At 32.3% G+C, this 24,940-nt stretch overlaps 4 protein-coding genes across 9 annotated transcripts; 2 read left to right on the top strand and 2 right to left on the bottom strand.

Annotated features, from left to right (window-relative positions):
- Positions 1-1,245: 1,245 nt before the first annotated feature.
- CRAT (Carnitine O-Acetyl-Transferase) lies at positions 1,246-11,467 on the top strand. Of its 4 annotated transcripts, none has more exons than XM_085186626.1 (13): positions 1,246-1,522; positions 1,726-1,858; positions 1,938-2,177; positions 4,336-4,547; positions 4,894-5,044; positions 5,507-5,681; positions 6,850-7,037; positions 7,599-7,699; positions 8,153-8,272; positions 8,557-8,679; positions 9,748-9,943; positions 10,508-10,645; positions 10,756-11,467. In XM_085186626.1, exons 2-13 carry the CDS (start codon positions 1,838-1,840, stop codon positions 10,963-10,965), a joined length of 1,875 nt encoding a protein of 624 aa, XP_085042752.1. In that variant the 5' UTR covers positions 1,246-1,522; positions 1,726-1,837; the 3' UTR covers positions 10,966-11,467. The 4 variants fall into 4 exon arrangements, with proteins under 4 accessions (XP_085042752.1, XP_085042736.1, XP_085042744.1 ...); XM_085186610.1 differs by having other exon boundaries at positions 1,246-1,668; positions 1,829-1,858; XM_085186618.1 differs by having other exon boundaries at positions 1,251-1,522; positions 1,829-1,858.
- A 479-nt stretch (positions 11,468-11,946) lies between these two features.
- Rab14 (RAS oncogene family member Rab14) lies at positions 11,947-18,268 on the bottom strand. Of its 2 annotated transcripts, XM_085186646.1 has the most exons (6): positions 18,178-18,232; positions 17,884-18,077; positions 17,617-17,726; positions 17,272-17,452; positions 17,007-17,189; positions 11,947-15,563 (listed from the first exon to the last, which is right to left on the bottom strand). In XM_085186646.1, the coding sequence occupies exons 2-6, from the start codon at positions 17,949-17,951 to the stop codon at positions 15,392-15,394; spliced, it is 714 nt and encodes a 237-aa protein (XP_085042772.1). In that variant the 5' UTR covers positions 17,952-18,077; positions 18,178-18,232; the 3' UTR covers positions 11,947-15,391. The 2 variants fall into 2 exon arrangements, with proteins under 2 accessions (XP_085042772.1, XP_085042781.1); XM_085186655.1 differs by lacking the exon at positions 17,884-18,077 and having other exon boundaries at positions 18,134-18,268.
- Positions 18,269-19,406: 1,138 nt separating this feature from the next.
- LOC146541480 (uncharacterized) lies at positions 19,407-21,711 on the top strand. 2 transcript variants are annotated; one of them, XM_085186595.1, is made up of 4 exons: positions 19,700-19,860; positions 19,941-20,017; positions 20,090-20,252; positions 20,392-21,711. In XM_085186595.1, exons 3-4 carry the CDS (start codon positions 20,162-20,164, stop codon positions 20,562-20,564), a joined length of 264 nt encoding a protein of 87 aa, XP_085042721.1. In that variant the 5' UTR covers positions 19,700-19,860; positions 19,941-20,017; positions 20,090-20,161; the 3' UTR covers positions 20,565-21,711. The 2 variants fall into 2 exon arrangements, with proteins under 2 accessions (XP_085042713.1, XP_085042721.1); XM_085186587.1 differs by lacking the exon at positions 19,941-20,017 and having other exon boundaries at positions 19,407-19,860; positions 20,169-20,252.
- Positions 21,712-23,034: 1,323 nt separating this feature from the next.
- Positions 23,035-23,935, bottom strand: ND-13A (NADH dehydrogenase (ubiquinone) 13 kDa A subunit). Its single transcript, XM_085186576.1, has 3 exons — positions 23,678-23,935; positions 23,296-23,472; positions 23,035-23,212 (listed from the first exon to the last, which is right to left on the bottom strand). The coding sequence occupies exons 1-3, from the start codon at positions 23,789-23,791 to the stop codon at positions 23,147-23,149; spliced, it is 357 nt and encodes a 118-aa protein (XP_085042702.1). The 5' UTR covers positions 23,792-23,935; the 3' UTR covers positions 23,035-23,146.
- Between the last annotated feature and the right edge of the window lie 1,005 nt (positions 23,936-24,940).

Below are 24,940 nucleotides of genomic sequence, written 5' to 3'. Positions count from 1 at the left end.
TCTTGAAAAGTTAACTGATCTTTATTTCCTGGTTTCTAATCTTTTATTTATGAAATATAATAATAACATATTTTAGTATATGAATTTCAGTTCATTTCATGATTAGTATAACACTTATTATACAAGGCGCAACTTTTTTCAGTGTTTATTTGACTAAAATATATTCGAAACTGCTTGGTGATGTGCAAATTACGCGGCGAATTTCATTAAATATTGGTAAAAACGAAGCATAACGCTTGTATCTTTCTTGTTTTAAATTAGATAGATTGGATGTTTGATGATAATTTAGACGGACAACAAAGTCATGCTATAAGAGTTCATTTTTCTCTTGTAGTACAGAACCCTAAAAGTCGTGTGATGAAAAAGGCTACTTCGTGATAATATAAAATATATTTAATACTTTAGTTCATATTAATTTATCACGAATTATCTAAAGAATAACATATTTATTTGTTTTAAACAAAAAATATATTAAATTAAAGCATTCGAATTAGGTATATCCTCCGATTTTATAATTATTTTTTTACTACAGAAAATTGATTGTATTACGAGCTATAAGAAAAAGTTTATATGATTACCAAAACTTCATAATATAATTAATTTCGTTATATGAATTCGCTTTGATTTTAGATCAATCAAGGCAACTTATATGTTAGACAATTATTTTTATTATGTTTCTCTTTCATAATTCTCGGCAACTCAGCCCTTTGGAAGGCTTGCGTAGGGACACAGATCCAAGACGTAGACGCCCTTTAGAGAATATACAAATGTTTTACGGTAACTAATCAGCCGGGATCCATCCCTGAGTTACCACAGGTAATTGCCCAGAGATGGTCGCCTGCTAATGCATAGGACCTATGAAAAATATGGAAATCTGAACTAGGACTATGGAATAGAATTTGAATAGATCGGCTACTGGGCTATTGAATGAGATTAACGAACATCTGCCTTTATCGTTATTATTATTTTTAGCACATAACAGGGTAGACAGAGGGAATCTCGGAACCTAGTGATAAGACACTTACTCCCCGCTCTTCACCGAATAATATAATTGTACACTACTACTAATGGAAATAAATATATCTTTAACCGAAATCATATATTGTCTACTAATAATTAATAGTTAAAAATATACGGAACCATAGTGGTATATTCAACTCCAGTATATGCAGTATAGTATTTTACTGTATATTGGCAACCCTGAATATATTGTCATAATCTATTGGTCATAATTAAAATTTCAAATTTGATTTTGATATTTTTGATAACATTACGATCATTACGATTGAAGTTGAACTTTTGCACAATGCATATTATTGACTTGACTGTGCTTGAACTCAAATTTATTTATTAAAAAAACAAGCGTCGTGCATAATAAACAAAACATCTAAACATTTTTACTTAACCAAAAGCGAAAGGTGAAGGAGAACGTTTAATAGTAAATTTATTTATGTTCTTACGAATTCGACATTAAAACTGAATACATACAGAAAACCGGTTGAAGTAAATGACTAAGTGAGCGGTAGGTGGTATTATTAGTAGAGCCTTCCGCCTGACTCCTTTCACTTTCTTTTATTGTGTAACTTTAATATTTTGATAACATACTATAGTGAAATTCCTTTCATGTCTATCAATATCAAAGTGCAAAAGTCCACTTCTGAGATCGAAGTAAGTTATTGCAATTTCTTACAAATTCTAAAACTGCTTTTTCAATTTTCCACATAGTTGATAAAACTAAACTTAAAGCAAAAGACAACACTGCTGCCTTGATGTTATGTATATCATGCCTCATCATATGTTTAAGAAATAAATATCATTTACTTTACAGGATCTTAAGATGCTTCGGGCTTTAAGACTAGTAAGTTAAGGACACTGTTTTTATTTTATTGATATGTGGTTATGGAAATTTTAATAAAAATTACACTTTTGTTTTTCAGTGTCAATCTAATGGAATTTTCTTAGCTCCTTATGTGAGTTCTTTTCAATTGAAATGTAATTATACTGCAGCACAGCCTTTAGGTAAAGTTCAAAATTTGCCAAAATTGCCTGTGCCAAAACTCAGTGATACATTGAGTAAATATTTGAAAACTGTACAACCATTTCTAAATGATGATGAGTTTGCTAGCACTTCATCTTTAGTCAAAGAATTTGAACATGGAGTTGGACAGAAATTACAGGTAAAACTTTTATATCTTGAAAATATTTTATGTATGTGTATGTATACAAGGAAAATTCAAATATTATTTGTATTTTTAAGTATTGTTGTTTAAAGATTGTTAATTTCCTTCTATATTTTATCCTTAAAGTAGTGTCCATAACTTTGATATTTATATGAATATAATATTAATACTGGAGGGGACATGGCCTATGCTATATACCTAAAGATTATTAATTATAAGAATAACATAGCTTCGGCAATAAATATTGCTTTATTGCCTTCTAATAATTAATAATGTTAATGAATGCTAATGCCTTGACGAAACACGTTATTGCCTTCGACGCATGAAGAACGGAAAAGCGGTGGGACCTGACGACATTCCGATCGAAGCGTGGAAATCGTTGGGCTCTCTTGGCATGCTCATGCTTACTGACCTTTTTAACCACATCTTGAACACTGGTAAGATGCCGCATCAGTGGCGGCTTAGCTTTATTATCCCTATTTACAAGGGAAGGGGCAGTGTTCAAGATTGTAGTAGTTATAGGGACATTAAGCTTATGAGTCATACCATGAAGCTCTTCGAGCGCATGATCGACCTCAGGCTCCGCCGAGAGTGTACTATCTCTGAGTCTCAATATGGATTTCAGCCAGGATCGGGCACCATGGACGCCATTTTCGCCCTCAGAACTTTGATGGAGGCATACAGGGAAAAAAGGAGAGCTCTGCATGTGGCCTTTTTAGACCTGCAGAAGGCCTTTGACTGTGTGCCTCGTCAGTGTATCTGGTGGGCATTGCGATCCAAAGGGATCCCTGAGGCCTATATTGAGAATATCAGAGACATGTACCACGATTCCGCTTCTATGGTTAGGACTGCTGTTGGCGACACTAGACCCTTCCCGATTACAGTGGGGGTTCACCAGGGCTCAGCTCTTAGTCCGTTCTTATTCAATGTAGTGCTCGATACTGTCTCGGCTCACATCCAGGACCAGCCTCCATGGCTGATGATGTATGCCGATGACATAGCACTCATTGCCGAGAACCGACTGACGCTGGAGCGTAAAGTGAACCTCTGGAAGGGAACGCTTGAGAACGGCGGTCTTAAACTAAATGTGTCGAAGACAGAGTACATGGCCTGCGGGAGCCGGGACTCGAGCACCATCCTTATAGGTCCTGAGCCAGCCGTTAAGTCGGAGAAGTTCAGGTACCTTGGATCCGTTATGCACGAGTCTGGAGGCATCGATCACGATGTCCAAGGGCGGATAAGCGCTGCCTGGGCCAAATGGCGGGAGGTCACTGGTGTGGTCTGCGACCGCAGAATACCGCCCAAGCTCAAGGGGCATCATCCGACCGGTTCTTTTATACGGCAGCGAATGTTGGCCGGCACTATCCCGGCACACTCAGGAGCTTCACGTCACGGAATCATTTCCGTGACGTGCTGATGCTGAGGTGGATGTGCGGCGTGACGCGGTCTGACCGCATACGCAACACATTCATTCGAGGTAGTCTTGGAGTCCGTGACGTAGCGGATAAGCTCCAAGAGCGTCGTCTGAGATGGTTTGGCCACGTTACGCGCCGGCCTAAGAACTATGTCGGATGCAAGTGCCTTGCTATATCAGTCCCTGGAGTCAGACCTCCTGGACGCCCAAGGAAGCGCTGGCTGGATGTCGTGATGCAGGACATGAGAGCCAATGGTCTAACCACCGAGGACGCAAAAGACCGTGCAAAGTGGAGTAGGTTGAGTAGGAGGGCAGACCCTGGCAATAGCCGGGATTAATGCCAGGAGGAAAGAAAGAATGAATGCTAATGGACACGACACCTTCTGAATGGGCACTGCTGGACAATATTAGCAGCAGGAGTGTAAAGGCTATATGACACTGTTCAGTCACAACACTTGAACCAAATTAATTCTATTAATTGTATACTTATGATAATTAAATTGTGTCTATCTCCACCTCAAAGGCCGGCAATGCACCTGTAGCTCCTCTGGTGTTGTACAGGGTCGCGGGCGGTGGTGATCACCATGAGATGACCCGAACGCTTGTTTGCCTTGTCATATTTCCATAAAAAAAATTAAATCTTTTAAGCAAGCAATAGATTTATTTTAAATTTTATTATTTAATAATTATTAAAATATTATTAGTTTTTCTAAAACTCTAAATTGTGGGCTTATTTTACAGAATCTATTAGAAAAACATGCTGAAGCTCGTCAAAATTGGCTTGAGGAATGGTGGCTGAATACAGCATATTTAGAGTACAGAGATCCTGTTGTAGTATTTTCTAGCCCAGGTCTAGTTTTACCTTTTTGTAAATTTAACAATCAACAAGATCAATTAAGATATGCAGCAAAGACATTACTAGCTGCATTAGATTACAAATCATTGATAGACAAGTGAGTATTAAAATAAATAAAGTGAGCTTACACCCTTTCATGATCTTAAATAGGGTACATTTTCACTCCAAAATCTTTAAGTGGGGTGGTTTAATCGCCACTAAACACCAATTTTAAATCACTTTAACCTTCTTTTAACTATAATCATTCTTCTGACTGAGGAAGCAGGGGTTAAACCTATTGTAAGTTTACAGTCAGACACTGCCACTGCACACACCACTACAGCCTTAAAAGAAATAATTACTTTATACATGTGTAGTAGGGCTTAATAATTTTGTTGCACTTTATTTAAAGTATTATTAAGTACATGTCATTAGTATTAATTATTATATTTCTTTTTTTTTAGTGATAAAATTCCAGTTGAAATGATGGGAAAAAATCCCTTGGACATGTCTCAGTACAAAAAAATATTTGGCACATGTCGTATACCAATGGCTAAACGAGATAAATTATCGTACAATGATACCAAATATGTAACTGTTATGCATAATAATCATGTAAGATATTTTTCGTTACACAAGGAATTCTTTATTTATTTTATATCTTCCCTGCATATGCAGCAGCGGTGAACCTATTGTTAGGACACTCTGTACCCGACTTTCTGCTCAAACTTCAAAACTTGTTTTGAGTGATGGAACTTAATGCCGCGCTTTGGCTTGCTACCAAAGCATAGAGCCTGCAACCTAGGCGTTTACTGTCTAATACTGTCCCACTTTACCATTACAAATTTAAAAAAATAAATTAAATGAGCTGCACACTACAAATGTAAATAAATATTTCACTTCCTTGAGTGGGGATCGAACCCACAACCGTTGCGTTTCCGGCACACCATTGTGCCGCTTCGCCAAGACGGCTTCAACTTTTAGCATTACAGCAGATTATTGTATTAATTTATTTATTTTTTTTATTTATTTGTGTTAAAATTTTATAATAAATTTTACCAAAAAATAATATTCTAGATCTTTCATATGGATCTTTGGGGTGGTGATGGTAAACGGTTAAATGAAAACCAAATAATTGAAGCATTAAAAAAGGTAGTAGATATGTCACCAAATACTACAGATGAGGCTATAGGTGTTCTGACATCTGAAAACAGAGATAATTGGGCTAAAGCTTATCAACTGCTTATCAAAGGTAATATTGATTTACCATAGTACATACTACAAACACATTTAAACAAATATAATAAAGATCATATATTATTACTTTATTAGATTGTTATTTAACATTCATTGCCTTAATATTAAAGTATTAAAATATACATTTTTATGCAAATCATTATTAAGTCTGCGAGGTCTATGCTGAGCTTTGCATTTATGTAAGAGTTCATGTATAGTGTAGGTTTGATGTCGTCTCTCATCTTACACGGCTTACACTGCTTTTTGACAAGCAACATATTTATTTCTAAATATGTTAATTTTGTGTTGGATTTATTGAAAGTGAAAATAAAGTGGGCACCATTACCATACAACAATGAAAAATGTAATGCAAGAAGCTTATGAAAGTTGTAAAGACAGTTACCAGTCAAACTCGTGCATTACTTAGACACTAAAATACAAAGTAAAATTACTGAGGGGAGCTTAAATCAACTATTAAAGAAATATTATTTAAATCTAGAATTTATACGAGTTATGGTACTCGAGACAAACCTTCGTGGTTTTTTGTAGTGCCTTCATCAATGTAAAAATATATTTGTATGGATATTTGATAGTAATAAATAAATATGTATATATATATATACAGGTGTCCCAGGAGTCAACGATAAAACGAAAACAGGTGATAGACCAAGTCGTGACAGTTATGAGAAAGCTGCAGTATTAGCATTACATAACCACTCTCCATGAATGAAATGCATATTGGCAATGTATCAAAGACCGAGTATATGGTCTGCGAGATCGCGGACTCGAGCACTATCCTTATAGGTCCTGGGTCAGCCCCTAAGTCGAAAAAGTTCAGGTCTCTTAGATACGTCATGCACGAGTCTGGAGGTATCAATCACGATCTTCATGAGATAAGGGTTGCCTGGGCTAAGTGGCGGGAGGTCACTGGTGTGGTCTGTGATCGCAGGATACCGTCCAAACCTTTTCTGACTTAGGGGCTGGTCCAGGACTTTTATTTCCTTTGTAAATTTATCATCTACTAATCGTGGCCGCACTGAAGATAGTTAGCTGCGCACATTTAATTTATGATTTCTTACTTTTGATAATGTTCTTCAGTGTACAATGTGCAAAAGTTCTTCAAAGCGGTCATAACGCATCTGCCTTATTGCACCGTCCATTGAACGAGCTCCTATCACATTTAGAATCAGTAAACAAGTCTTCGCTGGCGGACATTGAGAGCAGTCTGGGCGTGCTGTGCCTGGACGGCGCGTCGGGGCTGTGGCGCGCCGCCGACGACGACGCACGCCGCACGCTCGCCGCGCAGCAGACCATACACGGCGGGGGTTCGGCCGGCCACGGTGGGAACAGGTGGTTCGATAAGACTATACAGGTGATTGCTGAGCGTTGCATTTATGTCTAAATCTTTATTTAGCTTCACGCTGTATCTGACGTATAGCTGTAGGCAGAGAGAACTACTCTATATTTGAGGCGAAAGCGCAAGTTTTATACAAGGGGAAATAATCAATTTCTCTAAAACAGGCAACAAATTTATCAAAATGCTACACATTGGGACAATTACTACTTTATAAAGACAACATTAGATCATTAGAAAAATAAGTAGAATATAATACTTAAAAATGTTGTTGTTAATTTACTGTATCTATTGATTATTCATGAAATGTAGTACCATTTTTTATTATACAGTAAGATTATTATGTAAAAAATATCTTTAAATATATATCGATAGTATAAATGACTGATTTATGCAGTAACATTTTTTTAGTTTCACCCTGTATCCCAGCCCATCTAACAGGTAGCAGAGTAGACTGAGGGAACCTGGGAATTTAGTGTTAAGACTTTCCGTTCCCATTAAAACGATTCCGTTCCAAACTCTCGGCCGCAATTATGGAATCAGTAACATAATAAATAAAAATAAAACATATTGGTCTAGTTTATTGTGGGCGCCGATGGCATCACCGGTCTCACATACGAACATTCACCAGCTGAAGGACAACCTATAGCTGTTCTCACTGACTACATTGTTAAATATGTGTAAGGTTTTAATAAATATTATATAAATTTTAATTATGATAAGCATAAACTTTGATTCTTATATTAAATCACCGTTGCTATTTCAAATTGCCGCTTGACATATATATGTATATTCTTTTATCAAAATATTTTACGCTCAGGACGCCCAAATAATCTTGTAAATGTAAATGTTTTTTACTAGGAACGTAACAATATTTTCTATGTTGAACAAGTTTAATCTTAAAATTCTACATAGATAGATATATAGGACATTTGATGCAAGTTTTATTAATATTATTATGTAATGTATATTAACTATACTGCAAATACCAAAGATAACCTTGTTATAAACTCAATAAATGAGGGGCTATGTGTGTATTAAACAAAACAAAAAGATCACCTGGAGTATCTTAACACTTAGATTCTTAATACACATTATCAAGAACTTAATATTACTTACAATATGATTTACAGTCAGCAAAACAAGCAAGCAGAAGAGTCATCTTCAAGTCCCAAAGACCCTATCCATCTAAAGTTTAATGTTAGCAATGAAGTTGCTGGTATGATAAAGAATGCAAAGAATAATTTGGATAAGTAAGTTTCAACACCTTGTGACCTAAATCTGAAACCAAATTACATATTAAGTATGTTTTTATTAAAGGAATACTATATTTCAGATTTTAATATATATGTAGTATTACATACTTACTTTAAAAATGGTTTTCTTTTTTTTTTGACAATTCTCAAATTCTTTCATGATTGTTTCAGGATTAATTAGTTATTTTAAATACTTTTTAACCTTTCATTTATTTTTATTTTTTTTTGTATGTATTATCACTTTATACAAAATAACAATAACAAGAAAATATGTTTTCTAGATTAGCTGATAATTTAGATTTGGATTGCTTCAAATTTGATGATTATGGCAAGAATTTCATCAAATCGCAAAAAATGAGTCCTGACAGTTATCTTCAAATGGCAATGCAGTATGCTTTTTACAGGTACACCTACTCTATACAACATATTTATTTTGGCATGAGACAAAATGTAAACAAAGAAATACTGTTTCTAAAACTTTCATGTAACTTTTAATATCTATTTATTTTAGGCAAAAGTTGTTTTTCTTTTGTATAATTAGTATTATTTTTTGCGTTATATAACGCAAACTTAAATGAAAAAATTTTTTTGATCAATAATTTTAGTTACTTTTTTACTACAAAAGAATCAAAGTCAAATAGTTTTATTAAAAATAAGAAGTTACATGGTTTATTTTTTGAACGTGAAATAATCAACCACCGGTTCACAAGTACTGGCTCAGACTTGTGTAGAAAAGGCGCAAGAAACTTAGAGCTTGTCGAATTCCTAACTTATTTATTATAATCTAAAAAATTTTTTGTTACTGATGGATAAAATTTAAGATATTATCTTAGAAAGATTATTTAATTTAAGAATAAATGACGGAAAGTCAAAGGGAATCAATCATCCCTTACCATTAGCGACATGCAATCGTCGTTCTTTTGTATAAAAGTAAAGGTTCACAAATAGACTGTGCAAGCTTTAGCCGTCCAGCGCTATCAGTTTAATTAGCTTGGTTAGAAAAAATTATGCTAAAATAGTAGACGGTCGAATGCAAGAGAGGTCCGAAAGGTGAAATGGGAAATCTTTAGATCTGGAAGAGGGTGTATGGATTAGATCTTTTAAGTCAGCATGACCACAAAAAAAAATTGTCTTCGCCGTACACTATAAAGTTTTCTGTGCCTTTGTGGAGGCGTTTAAAGGATTGTGAAAAAGAAACTAAGGGAATACTGCCCTATTACAATGTGAGCTAACCATGTTGCAGGGTGTAAAAGTCTCTATACACAATGCTGTGCTGGTACTGACATTGTTATGCGGCAGCGAAACGCGGTTATTACATAAAAAGAATGAAAGAAGGATGAATGTGTCACAGTGAGAATTAGGAAGAACGTGATCAGGTGGCCTGTGCACGTCGAGAGAATGAGAGCTGAAGGTTAATAGAGATTTAATTCAATGATTATTATTAATATTAAAAATGTAATAATATCTCGTAGCTTACACTCTACACCCGGTGCGCACTACGAGTCAGCAGCGACGCGCATGTACGCCGGCGGCCGCACGGAGACTATACGCTCCTGCTCGCCCGAGTCTATTGCGTTCGCGCGCGCCATGACGCAGCGTGCGTCCTTGCCCGCGCGCCGCGACGCACTGAGAGCCGCTGTCGCCGCGCACCGCGACTATACCGCACAGGTACGGAACAGAGAGATAGCCTCAACCTGTGAGAGTGAGGTGGAATATGTTGTATCGTGTATTGTTAACAGCTTAATATAATGGCAGTTCATTAATATTAGAAAATTTATTTAGCCCACAATAGTGAGAGTGTATAAATGATACAGTGATTGTTCTTAATAATAGTTTAATATAATAATAGGCACATTAGAAACACCAGACAAAATAGAAATTAAAAATATATGCGTAGGTGTTAGATGGATTAGGTTATGTAGTGTTTCCTATCACCTATGTTGAATATTTTCTAAGCTTGTAAACAATATAATATTTGTTTAACCATATTAATAATGAGGGCAGTCATGGCGCAGAGGCACAAGCGTAAACGCGACAGGTGGTGGGTTTGATTTCCACTCGAGGAGAATAAATATTTAATTTCAAGACATTGCTTCTTGAAAGGTGGAACTCAATAGCTTTATCTTGTTACCAGAACGAGGAACAGAAAATAATTCCTCTGAATCGTACCCACAACACCACGCCGGCCTAAACATCAATATAATAACAATAAAAAAATTATAACATTTGCAGGCTTTACAAGGATTAGGAGTAGATAGGCATTTATTAGGACTCAAAATAATAGCGATTGAAAACGGAATCGAGATACCTAAGCTATACTCTGACCCCGGATATGTGAGAAGTGCCCACATGCGAATTTCCACAAGCCAGGTATGTATTTCGCAGTTTTATTGGTAATATGATGAAACATTATAAAACAATAATGGATGTAGCTTACTTCCATGCGGGATGCAGCGTGAAGTAATATACACTGTTTGTAGGTAGCGTGCAAATGTGACGGATTCATGTGCTACGGGCCGCTGGTGGCAGACGGGTACTCCACGTGCTATAATCCGCGCGACGACGACGTCAACTTCGCGACGGCCGCTTTCCGCGCGCACCCTGCCACTGCCGCCCCCGCCTACCGCGCTGCGCTACAGCGTGCGCTTCGCGACATGCGTGACGTGCTGCGAGCCACCGCCAAGCTTTAGTGCCTTAAAGTGTCTTCTAAAATTACGTAATGCTTATATTTTAAGATTTTTAACCTTCCCTAATCCCTCCTCTGTAACTTTACTGACATTAACCATTCTGTGCAATCAATGGACTCCCTGTAAAATACAATTTGATCATTTTCACATTTTCTTAATAAAACAATAATGGTATGTTTCACACTGTTGAGGCCTTCATTCGGTCCTGAAACGCATCATATTGTTTTACAAGAACCTCTCTCCCAACTCAAAATTGCATTACGTTGTATTTAAACGCTCCCTTAATGTTTTAGTGCACTAATATCTTATTTACTGTTACCATGATGCTCTTATAATCGTATTATTGTAAATTTTGTTAATAAGAGTTTGTATTTTAAAACATGAAATTTTATAAATTTGCTCAAAACATAAAGGTAAAATAATAAAAATATATGTTATATGGTTGTAACCTCAATTAAGAAAAATTACATAGGTATATTTTTAAATATATTTATGATAAAATAAACACACTATTTTTATTTACGCACCTAAAGAATGCCCTGAGCATCACCAATAGGAATAGTTGACTATTATTAATAATAATTATAATGTAATTTCAACAATATTATTACATTGTTAATTAATAATAGTGTAAGCTAGCCTACATCATGCGGTTGATAAGTCGCACGATTACCGCGTACCAACCGCTATACAATAGGAACATGCTGTGCCCGTCCGAATCCGTCTACGTTTTACTACGAAGCGTGAAGGCATAGTTCAGGTGCGTTGCGGGCAGTGCACGCTTCGCACATCACAACAACGAGGCTGTTAACCGCAGCAGTGTGAATACATAATACAATTTAAATACGGACACATCGGATAGTGCGGACGGATATATAATGCTTTCATTATAATTGCTGCGGATAACGGATTTAAATTATAAACGTGGTAACCATATATTGTATTAAGGTAAAAAAATATTGTAATCAAATAAAACAATTGTACTTTAAAAGTCTATAATATATAATATGATGTAATAAAATAGTTCTAATTGCAATAAATTATAACTCAATTGGATTAAAATAACACATATATCATTTATTCAGTTACAGGCGGTTGGGAGCAATAGGGGGGAGGGGGCTATGGTGCTGGGCTAATGGTTTTCCCCATTATGTTTGCCTCAGGTAGTTGTTTCGGAGTAAGTAGTAGACGCCCTTGGCGGCGACCTCTATTTCCTAAGGAAAAATAAAATTTCGCACGGGACCTTTTTTTCCTGATTCTAGATGGTTTAAACTATTTTTTAAGCCAATAAAAAAAATCGATTTTCCAAAAAATTTACAGTGGCCTTACCCCTTAAGATAAAAGAGCAATATAAACATAAGACAACATTTATTAACAAGTATTCTCATCAACTATTTTTAGGTTAACTAGTTTTTTTTACACTTTAAAATCTGCATTTGTAATAAAAAGAACTCCTTATAAACATTGAAATTTCCTTACATGAAGAAACTATGTACTATCTCAAACATCAAATATTACATATTTTAAATAACTCTGTAATACATTGATATTTCTTTATGTTTTGTTCTAATAATGTTAATTATATTAATACAGAATTAGGATATGCATGAAACTGTTAAAAACACTTGATACAGTTTAGATCAATGTTGAAACGATAGGAAATAAACTAGAACCATTGTTTTGGTATACAAATCAAAAAATAATTTGAAAAAAGGTCAAACATCGAAATAGAAATGGATAGTCCAAGTTTATTGATTGACAACAAATTAAATGTGTAACTTATATAATAAAATTATATGTTATACTTCATACTTAACTTAACTATATAATGCAATATATAAAATAGGGAAAAGAATTGCAATTTCTAATCTTAAATAAACAGTTTTTCAAATAAAAGTTATTGTATGAGAGACATTATCTAACCCTTCATATAAAGTATAAATTACTCATCAATACATACGTCTAAAGCAATAATAAGTAATATCTTATTCAGAAAAAGAATGTCCTATAAAAAAAATAACTTTTTTATTTACCATTTTTTATAATTTTTTAAATATTTGTTACATTATTATTACTATTATACAATATATAATTTAAGTTTTATTAGCACTACTTAACATAGATCATATATTTAAATTTATTATTTGATGAAAATCCTATTGTATAAGGTCATTATGTTAAAACAAACAAGCAACTATTGCTTTAATACAATTATAATATTTTTACTCTATTGATAGATAACTTATCCAAAACAGCATTTGTATTACAATCGCAACTAAATATAAAATTGGTTGTAGTGTTGTTATGAAAAAATAATACTAAATATGCCATTGTAAATTACTTTCATCGCATATACAGTATTTGCTTAATTGAATTTTAAATTATTCAAATACAACAACAAACAAAAAATGTTTAAAATAAATAATTTCTAATAAAAACATATGAAGATATATTTGTCAAATAATATATTTATATCTAATCGATCATTCAAAAGCTTTTAAATTCATAACTCTATGATACTATTCATTTACTGATATATACAATCAGTAAAATCCTAACATGTTATCTCTTATATAATATTCCATGAACCCAATTAAAAGGAATGTGAGATTAGAGTGCACCCAAAAAATACAACTAGAAAAACAATAAAAAGCAATATTAAATTATATACGTAGTATAAACGATAACGTGGGATTACTAACATATAAATATGTATATACAAATGGCCCAAAGTAAAGCGAAGCTAGGAAGTATAATAAAGGTACATTTGTTGTTGCACAATATTGAATATGAAAAGCTGCCATATTGTCTTCATCAAATATATTTAATAATTTAAATCCAGAATGGCAGAAGAAAATGCATATTAAACTTAACTATGTCAATCACTATATCATCGGCTTAGCGTGCAAACCTACTAAATATTTAAGTTCTTTTGTTTTTTCGTTATATATAATTTTTATACCATTTGAAAGTGTAAAAGAAGAACACAATATTTACTTTTATTCAATTTCATATAGTAGAAAATTCAATTTTTTTTTTATAATAAAAACCTTCTGACAATAAATATAACTCATAGTATTTTAACCCGCCATTGGCGACGCGTTTGTCTGTGAGACCGGCTGGATAGAAAAAATCTGGTATTATGAAATTAAAGATAACTTACTAAAGTATGTTGTCTAAAAAATCGTATAAATTTATTAATCTCATTATACGTCCTCCGCAATGATTTCTATCTATAAAAGCATCGCGAACGCACGTTCCACAGTTTTGGCATTAACCCGGTTCGTGAGGCCGGCGTCACCAATTACGTATGTAAATTATTCAAAGTTAAATTTGTAGTTTCTTTTCTAAATTTACTAAAGCATAGTTATTAATATGTTTTATTTGAAAAGAAACTATTCTGCCAAATGTAAAAATGTGTTTCTGATAAATTACAAAATACTTACCGTTATCGAAACTAATAGTCACATAAAAGAGAACGACAAACATATTTAGTTAAACTTGCCTAGAGTGATGAGATTAAGACTTTCAGAAATTTTGAAGGTCGATAATAGAAGTGGGATTGTTAGTGCTTTACGAAGAGGTCCGTGCCGAGAACAGTGTGTGTATTTTTTTGTGCTAGAAGGATATATATTTTTGTTTATTTTTCACGAGTTCCTAATGTCATAATAATAATAAAAGCCGATTTAAGACATAAATGTGTATGATTGCTATTAGTTTTTCAAAAATTATAACACATGAAAAAACGTATTGATTTTTAGAGTCCTAAATATGATTATATAATAATCATAACCCAGTTGTGATTTACCAAATACTTGTTTTATTGTCATGTTTATATGTAAGATTAAAACGAAATTATCTATACGTTACTTAACTAATTACTAATTAGCAAAGTCTTAGGTCAAACATCCCGGTCCGTGAGACGAGCGTCGCCAAAAATGTAAGTCAACATAAAGTAACGTCACCAATGGCGGGTTAAAGACGTTTTTTATCTCTCCTAATAAATTACTTAATAGGCTGTTAGTAGCTATATATTCTATGCTGACGATATGTTAACCATATCTAAATTATATTTGTAATAACTTTGACTTTTCTTTTAGTTTTAGTATTTACATTTAGTTTTCATTACGGATTTAAATATATAAATAATGAATTTATCTATACTTCACAGCAACTTCCATTTTGTTTAATTGATTTATCAAATTGAAAACATACAACTTTTAAAGTGCTTTTATTATGCAAACAATTTTTTTACCCTTTAATTTTCTAGCTTCGTATGGGCTTCTTTATTTAAAAATGCTGCCTCTATATATTATCATAAACGATTTAAATAAGAGAGACAGAGAAAATACATTACTCTTTTATGACATATAGCAATATTGTGGGTGTGCGAGAGGTGCAGGATATGGGAACGGGGGACGGGGTGAGGTTAGCAGGCGCAAGGGTCACGAGAGGCTGGGGGCGCGGCCAGAGGGCGCCCCGGCGATGCCGGCTTGTGCTGCACACCAGACTCTGCCGCATTCAGATCCAATCGCCCGTCCTGGATACTCTGATAGATCTTTTTCGCTGTCTCTAGGAATGCCTCCTCTACATTTTGACCTCTGGAATTTTATAAGTATATCTGTCACCGTAAGATTATAAAAACCGTTGGTTCACAATTTTGTCCGCAAAATTGTAAACTAGCTAAAAATTTTAAACTCTTTAAACGCCGGCCTTGATTGGTCGCTTTAACAGCAACATCGACCAATACGCGTTGTGGCCACAGAGCTAAGAATCTAAAAAGGGGCCAATAAAATGATGATCAGCTTGGTAAGTGAAAATAAACCCTCTCATGATTTACTTCGTGGTATTCAAAATTATTAAATTATTAAATTTTCTACTTCTTTAACCAAACTATTCTGCCGTCGTAAGGAAAAGAGGCACAACTAACATTTTCTACGAAATTGAGATCAGCATCAAAAAGATTTATCTGCCTAATTTTTTGTGCCTAATAATTAATGTAGAAGAAAAGTCATAACTGTCAGTTATGTCTTTACTGCTAAAAAACACTTAATTAAAATGAAGTGACAAGGAGAAGTATGTAGCGAATTATACCGGTTGTGCCTATCGGTTCGACTTCCTGGTAAGATTCTGTTGTAATTTATTTCAATACTTACACCATCATTACTTAATTTACGACGATATTAATTTAATGTGTCAGTGTATTATTTATTTAATAATAGAAAGTTGTTGTTCAAAAACAACACCCAAATTTTTAAAATAGTCGTGTTTTTTAACCGTTGGACTGCATGATTTTATGTTGAAACTATTTATATGGCAAATTAATAGAGGTACATTTTTCGGAAAATGTCTATACTCTTTTAGCTATATTAGCATGATTAAATTATGTCGTAATAACTTCATTTGTTTATTTATACTTTTCTTTTACATTATATTATACGCATTATAACTATAAATGTCGAGAATATTGAAAAAAACATTTAGTATTTGTATAAAGTTTAGCTAGTGATTGTACTATTCTCTTTGTCAGTTATTACAATATAGTCATCACGGAGCGCACGATTTGTAAATGCTGCTTTATGCAACAAAAAGTTTGAAAATGAACAAATATCTGTCATATCTAAAAGCGGCATACAGATATTTGTTTGTTGCCATGCAATAAAGAAAAGGCTCATTTGGTTGTAAGTGCCTTTAAATCGTAATATTTCTGAGATAAAATTAGTGAATAAGTGATTCATAGATGAATCTCTTCCAGCGATGTCAATACATCATAACAATGGAAACTCCATAAATGAGTTTGCATTATTATGATCTATTGTTTAACAAAAATAGTGAAATAAAATATTTAGAAAATTAAGAGATTATAGGAAGTCCTTACACATTTAATTTATATATATTTAAGTGTTTGTATTATTTGTAAAATGATTACACAGCATTATACTCTTACAATTTTATAGTTATATATATGCAGTACAGTTACACAATACTTGTATTTGTGTAATTAATAGTTAACATTTGTATTATATATATTATTATTTACTTACGTTTTAGCACTGGCTTCAACAAACATTAATCCATTTTCATCAGCAAATTGTTTGGCTTCTTCATATGTAACATCCCTTTGGCCATCTAAGTCTGACTTGTTACCAATAAGAAATATTACAGTGCTTGGATTTGTTAGATTACGAGTATCTGTGAGCCAACTGCTTAAATGATTATATGTTGACCTGTTTACAAGCAATAAAATTATGTAAACAGAACAAATAATTGTATGCATTACTTAAGCAGTATAATATTTGTAAAACATACCGTCTAGTTATATCGTAAACCATCAGGGCACCTGCAGCTCCTCTATAGTAGGAGCGAGTCACAGCTCGAAATCGTTCTTGTCCAGCTGTATCCCATATTTGTAGTTTTATTTTCTGACCCGCTACTTCAATTATTCTAGTGCCAAATTCAACACCAATTGTATGAGGGCAATCGGCCATGACTGTAACAAATCTTATAACTCTTTAGAACTTGAACATATTTTTTCATATTTTAAAACTGACATACATTTAAAAAAATTTTAAGTTTGATTAATCATCAAAGAAAAATGAATGTGTTAAGAATAAATATACACAGTAAAGAGCATAAAAATAAAAAGATACTTACATTTTTTTTCAGTAAACTGATGTAAAAGACACGATTTGCCGACGCCCATGTCACCAATAATTATATATTTAAAAATATATGAGTAATTATATGGTCCAGATGTCATCTTTCTAGAAAAACATAATAATATAAGTGAGCTTATTTTCTTATACTTGAAAAACATGAATGATTATAAAATTATACTTTTGTTCTATTCAGTTAAATAACCAATCGGACTGTTATATTTCAGTTAAATATATTGAAATAAAAAAGTAGGAAATGACTCACTTAATACAGAAATAAGAGAATATGACATTGCAAACAAAAGGATAGAACAATTTTACTGTATGAAACATGTTTATAAGACTCCATTTCCTTATCAAAATATTGTCCTAAACTCCGATTATTGTACGCACAATATTGAAAGAAGACATTACTAAAGATGACGAATTATCCACCTTTTTAACTTCGTAATCTCTAAGCTGAAATAGTTAAAATTAAAAACAAAATAGGTATTATGAAATTAAAGATAACTTACTAAAGTATGTTGTCTAAAGTGGTAGAAATTAAATTGAATTAAACCTTTTGTTTGGGTTTGTATTTTACTTTCTGACTTGTCACACAATACTCAATACTATGACCATCAATAGAATATAGATTATAGATTGAAATATGAAAGTGTCAATTTAGCCACACTAAAAACCAACTTTTTACAATATATTTATAACCTGTGTTGCTGTTGAAATTATACTTGAATTTTGCAAATCTCTATCGTGCTGTCCAGTGGTACAAAATGTCTGCCCTGGAAAAAAAGACATAAGACATAAGTTTGGACATTATAATGCACGTTTATTGAAGTGGCATCTATGAAATACCCCATATTTATTTTAAAAAATGTAGTTCGCTAAAATTGTGTTGATATGGACAATGATAATTAGTGAGAATAATGATAAGCATCTGAAAGAAAACTATGCTATAGTACCAACAATGAAATTGAAATTAAACACTTGCTTATATTATAGATTTTGTTTAGATCATTGGGTCTCCAACGGACGGCTCTACGTTGTACGCGATCAAATGGATCAAGCTGGTACTGGGGTATACTATTTACTTTATACTTGACACGTTCGGCTTGAGGTTGAATCCTATTTGTAGATTTAACGGCACGTAAAAGTCTTGCTTTCCTTCTGGTGCTGTAGCTGTATAAGTTCTCTGCATAACGTAGAACAAAGAGCAGTTAAGTTTGACGAAGCCTCGATTCAGCAGAATAAAAAACAGCAGTTACATCGACTTTTGTGCCTTTCCCATAGTCGATACTGAATGAAATTAATACATATGAAATTAATAGACAGAACATGAGCAAGTTTAAATATATTTTTAACGGTTGGTAATTAGAACTAAGAACAGTTTTAACCAACAGCATTAGTTTTTTGAAGAATTTTTGTAGTGCTGGATTAAATAATTAGAAAGTGATACAATGCATTTGGATAAATGATTCGAAGTAATTTTTATTTTATTGAACAATTGCTGTTAGTTATTGACACATCATTATAATTAACATTTAAAAACATGACATTGATAACGACAAAGAAATTTGTTCCCGTTACTTGTGTTCAGTAATATTTCAAAATCTTTGTATGATACTTTTTTTAAATAATTGTAGATTTATATGACATTTAATTATCTGTAAATTAAATTCATTAAGTCACTTGACATACATTTACTTTATTTATGGATGTTTCTTGCGTCATTATAGTGTTACCCCTACCTATCTTCTCCTCACTTTCAAGGAATATAATATACATTTATTGCTTCTGATATAATTAATCGGAGATCTCACTTAATAATATTTTTATGTGTTTGTCACATCGTCTCATCATCGTCATCGTTTTGTCTAGGTAGCATATAAAAATAATAATTGAGTTGTACCGGACATTAGAATGTACTCTGTGGGTGGATGTCCGAGGCAGTAGAAAGAGCTGATTCATTATTAACTTCTTTGATTTTCACGATTATTTATATCTAACATATTTTTTACTTAGCATTAGCTCACAAAGTAAACTTACTGCTCCTCCGTTTTTTATTTTTTCGATTTTTACATTTTTATACGATTCTAAAATTTAAAAAAAAATAATTGTATATTATAGAATACAAATCATTTTGAAACTATATTTTATTATTATTCAATATTAAAATTGGATTAAGGATTGAATAACCTTTTATAGGTTATGAAGAAAATGAAAGAAAATATAATGGAATTAATAGGTATTTTGTATTTTAATATTTGTAATTTTGAGATGTATAATTTCTGATTCTTAAGTAATAATGCAATCTTTTTTTATCAGCTGTTAACACTAAAATTTTGTAAAATATTTGCAAATTTTGATTTGCGAATAATAGTAAAAACAAGGAACATATACTAGTAAGTAAAAATGTCAAATGTTATTTGAGTAAAATACAAATAAAATAACTTATAAATTTAATATTTTTATAGCAGCAAACCCTCAAATATTCACTACAAAATTAACCGTTTTGCGGCAGTAAAAATTTATTAATTATTATCATTATGACAGGAGTTGATGATAATAAACCTGGAGAAAATGAATCGGTATCTAATGAAATGGAAAATGATGATGAAGAAGATATAGCTCCTGAAGGTAAATAATAATAAATGTTGTCTATAATTAAAAAGGTTTTTTACGTCTTTTCATAATTTGTTACATACAGTTTATACAAAACAATGCTTCATTAAAAAAAAATAATCTTACTAACAAGTAATAATAATCTATTTCACAGAATATGATATATTGGATAATCAACTGGAGGAATTAAATCAAGCATTAGATATGTTAGAACAAAAAAATGATGATATTCACAAAAGATTGAAAGAACTGTTACAATCAAACAGAGATATTAGGCAGCAGCTGCAAAACGAAAATTCTGACAATAAACAAGTTCAAAAAGAGTAATATATATTAATCTATAATATATATATATGTAGATTAAAAAAGTTCATTATAATCATATACCAAAAATACAGTTCTATGTTTCATGATATACTTATTAATTAAATGAAAAATATATTTTAAATAATCATAAAAAAAATCAAATCAACTTCACACTGTATCCTGCATTTAGTAGGGTAGGCAGAGGAAACCTTGTGTTAAGACACTCTGTTCCCCACTTTCCACTGAATTCTGGAAGCATTGCATATTGAGTGGAATCATTGTGGTGCCTCAACACCAGAGCAAAGAAGTGTAAATATAAATTTAAATGAATAATTCATCTCCACAAGTGTGGATTAAACCCACAACCAGTCAATTTTATGGTCACACTTTCTACTCCTCCGCTATGACTGGCCTCAATCATAAAAAAAAATCATAAAAGAACAGTAGAAAAATAAAAGGTTAAAAAAAACCCTACATTCATAATTTATGTGCATAGAAAAATTGTGTATATCAATATTGCACTGAAAATTGTAGTGCATTTTCACTAAGTAATAATTTAATTTTAAGTAATTGATAGAAAATGTAGAATGATATTGTTTTCATATAGAAATTGACATGAGTAGTAACTCATGATACAATATATATATAAAATTTATCACCTTAATGAGATATGTATTTAACTATTTATATATGAATATGATAATATAACACAATCCAAAATCTTGTTATTAGTAACCAGATAAAGCCCTATATCAATACTCATCAAAGAATTCTCCTTTGATCAAAAGAGGCAAAGACTATTTTCACAGATTCTATTAAATAATGTATTTTATATATTTTAGCTTCAGGCTGTGTCATATATATTTAAGAAATCTGTAAATAGCAGAGTCAGAGGGAACCCAGTATAAGACACTGTTCCCCTTCTCTCCATCAAATTGTGGAGGCAATGTGTATTGGGTGGTAGAACGCAATACTATGTTTATTACCCATTATTTAATAGAATTTGTGGGAATAGTTCATCAATGCCATTGTTTTTTCCTTTATATATTCCTATTCCTATTAGTAATTCTTCCTTTATATAACAATTATGACTGTACATTCTGAAATAAAAATGTTAGTCTGTACTCTTTTAGAATGAAAATAATATATTTTTTTTTTTTTCATTTAATTAGTGTTATTTTTATTATTCAACTTTATCCAGCATAGTAAAGTAAAGTCAAAACACTATTACCCATTTTTCACTTTGTTTAGACTTTGAAATTAGGAAGCATTGTTTTGTACAAGAAAGAAGCTGTATGTAACAAATTATGAAAGGGCTTGAATAAACAATTTTTAATATATAGAAATAATAAATCTGAAATATATAAATGTAACTTATGTACTTTCAGGAGCTATATCTTCCTCATCATTGTTTTCCAAACTCAATGCCACACCACAATCTAAGTACACAAAAAGAGTACATATCATTTTTTTCCTTATCCATCAGCATAGGCTGTATATGTAGGAGGTTAATAAATCTTTAATTTTTGTATAAATCAATAAAAGTAGATAGAATTAAGTCGATGAAGAATTGATTGAAGAATTATTATAGGTCCCGACTGTTACTCCTAATAACCTATTATTTATATATATTATTATAGGTAATGATAATCGTGATATACCTTTTCGAAATCCTTGTATTGAGCTCTTGAATTTGATACCCATATTGTGGTATTTGACACCAAAAAATTTTTTTCATCAAGTCTAATGGCATCCCACAGCTGCCATGATTTTTTTTAAGACCTATCTAAGAACACTTGGGCTGCCAAAATGAATCTAACAATACCTCAATTATGTAAATCCGGTCGGTGGTTCTGGAGTTGAGGTAATAAAGAATATTACATACATACATAAATAAGATGCATGCAAAAAACAACCCTTAACAGTCAGGAAAAAGAAATTTATTAAAGAATAAATCTGTTTAGCTACATTTCAATAATTCACCTTTTACTATTATTATGATAATACTAGCGGACCTGGACGCGGCTACGCCTGCTTGAAATATAAGAATATAATTTCTATAGAAATATAATTTCAATCTATATGAAATGCTAAAAGTGACTATTATATTTATTTTCATAAGGATGAATATCAAAATGACGCGGTAACGAACGCGGTCGAGTAGCGACGACGGTTGTTATTAACATGGCAGAATAAATTGTATGTCAAATTAAAAAGTATTTTAATTTATTAGTATATATGTGTAATGTAATATTATATAGCCTATAGCACTTCTGAAGAATGCAGCTTTCATACAAAACAAAAACAAAGTAAATCGATCCAGTAGATCCATAGATCTTAGCGTTCAAACAAACAAACAAACAAACAAACTCTTCCGCTTTATTATATTAGTATAGATATGAAAATAATAATTTTTATAAGTAAGAAATATATCTGTACTGTAAATCCATTTATAATAAATAACTTTTTAATATACATAAATCATACAAAGTTATAGTAAAATTAAATTTATTTCTTCTAAGCTATTGAAGAATTTTTACATTTGACTGTATTTTAAATAAAATTTCAAATTAAATTAACTATACTGTTGTTGTATACTGATGTTAATGATGATCTTTCTTAACAAATCTTAGCCCACAGTATCCACAAGCATGATCGCCTGGCTTGTCCTGGAAAAATGACAATATTTATTAATAGTATATAACAATATTAAAGAAATAAATGTTTGATTATATTTGTATATAATATTTACCACATTAATGTAAACCCTTGGGTGGCCTTCTGGGCCACTTCCACCGTCACACCATACTACTCTTTCTGTTACTTCTTTGGGTGGTACTTCTGCAATTAAATTAATAGCCCAATTTGGATTTACTTGCTTTGGTGCAAGCGCAAATCTAGCAAGGCGATAATCATCGGAGTCCCATTTCTGAAAAATATATTGTAAATAGTGTTCGTTTCTTAATTTTAACACAATTTCATTTAATTAAATAAAAACATTTTTTTGGGAACAAATTACACTTACAAAATAAAATATATTTAATTTTAAATTATATATTACAAAGTATTAATGACGTTTTCTGTGTTACAAAAATGATAAAATATTATTAGCAAATTTAGTAATACACACATACTTGTCCCGTGTGAGTGCTAACATCTTCTATTTTATTAGTTATGCAACGGCCTACAAATGAACCAAATCTATTGGGTATACATATTATTTGCCGTTTCCGTAAAATTGAACACATGATTGAATTTTACTCAATCCTTTTAAATTATAGTTTCGATATCTACTTCTCAGATTTTGTAAATACAATGCAAATATTAAATAGTCAAAAACTGAGTAGACAGTAAAGAAAAACATATACTCTATGTTCTATATCTTTACTCTATGGATGCATTATGACTTTTATTTTAAGATCGATTAATAGACAAATCGACTCTACGGTAAGAAATATCGATAATTTTGAAAATCGACATATACTCTGAACTTTGAATACTCTGTTTCTTTGTATGTAAAAATAAAACAAAATAATAATATAAATTATAAATTCACATATAATAAAAATATATAATTATCTTCTTCTTCTTCTTCTTAGTCGGTCGTCTTGACAGAGCGGTCGTGGCCATCACGTAGTCACGTTTTTGGCTTTCGTTATTCTTGCCACAGTTTCACGCCATTTCCTTCTGTTGGTCGCCATTCTAGTGCAATTTACCGCCTACAGCTGATTTTACTTGGTCAGTCCATCGCATGGGTGATCTACCTCTTGGTCTGGTACCATTTAATCTGCCTTGCACCACGAGTCGCTCTATGGAGTCGTTTCCTTTTCTGGAGATGTGACCGAAAAACTTAAGTATGAGAGTTTCTACAAGAGCTGATAGTCGCTCTTTGATGCCAAGTTCTTGGAGGATACATTGGAACGGAACTCTGTCCACGATATCCCGAGCATCTTCCTCCAGCACCACATCTCCATGGCATCGATCTTCTTTTCCGCTTCCCGCACGGTCCCTGTCTCGGCGGCATACAGAAAAATAGGGAATAGAAATAGAATAGAATAGAATAGAAATAGGCGGCATATAGAAAAAATAAGAAAAACGAGTATTCGGATCAACCGCATTTTTGTGTTTTTAGTGATTTTCCTATTCTTCCATATGTTCCATATATAATTATAAGGAAACAAAAAAAAACCCGACTGCAGGTTCTATATGCCCGCAAAATTTAAGTTTCTTAAGTATATTCGCTGCATCATCAAAACTCATAACGTACTTACTTGCCAATAACAATTCTGAAGTCGGGACCCTAGGTGGGCGAGTCCGACTTCTGCTTGGCCGGTTTTTGCTTAAATACAATTAAATAAACATTCATATATTTCGGCGGGTGCACCTATATAGGGCCG

Source organism: Heliconius melpomene, chromosome 1 (assembly GCF_056956725.1).
Source record: "Heliconius melpomene rosina isolate 202511_hmr_F chromosome 1, ASM5695672v1, whole genome shotgun sequence".
Lineage (NCBI taxonomy): Eukaryota > Metazoa > Arthropoda > Insecta > Lepidoptera > Nymphalidae > Heliconius > Heliconius melpomene.
This window is presented reverse-complemented; position numbering and strand designations above follow the sequence as displayed.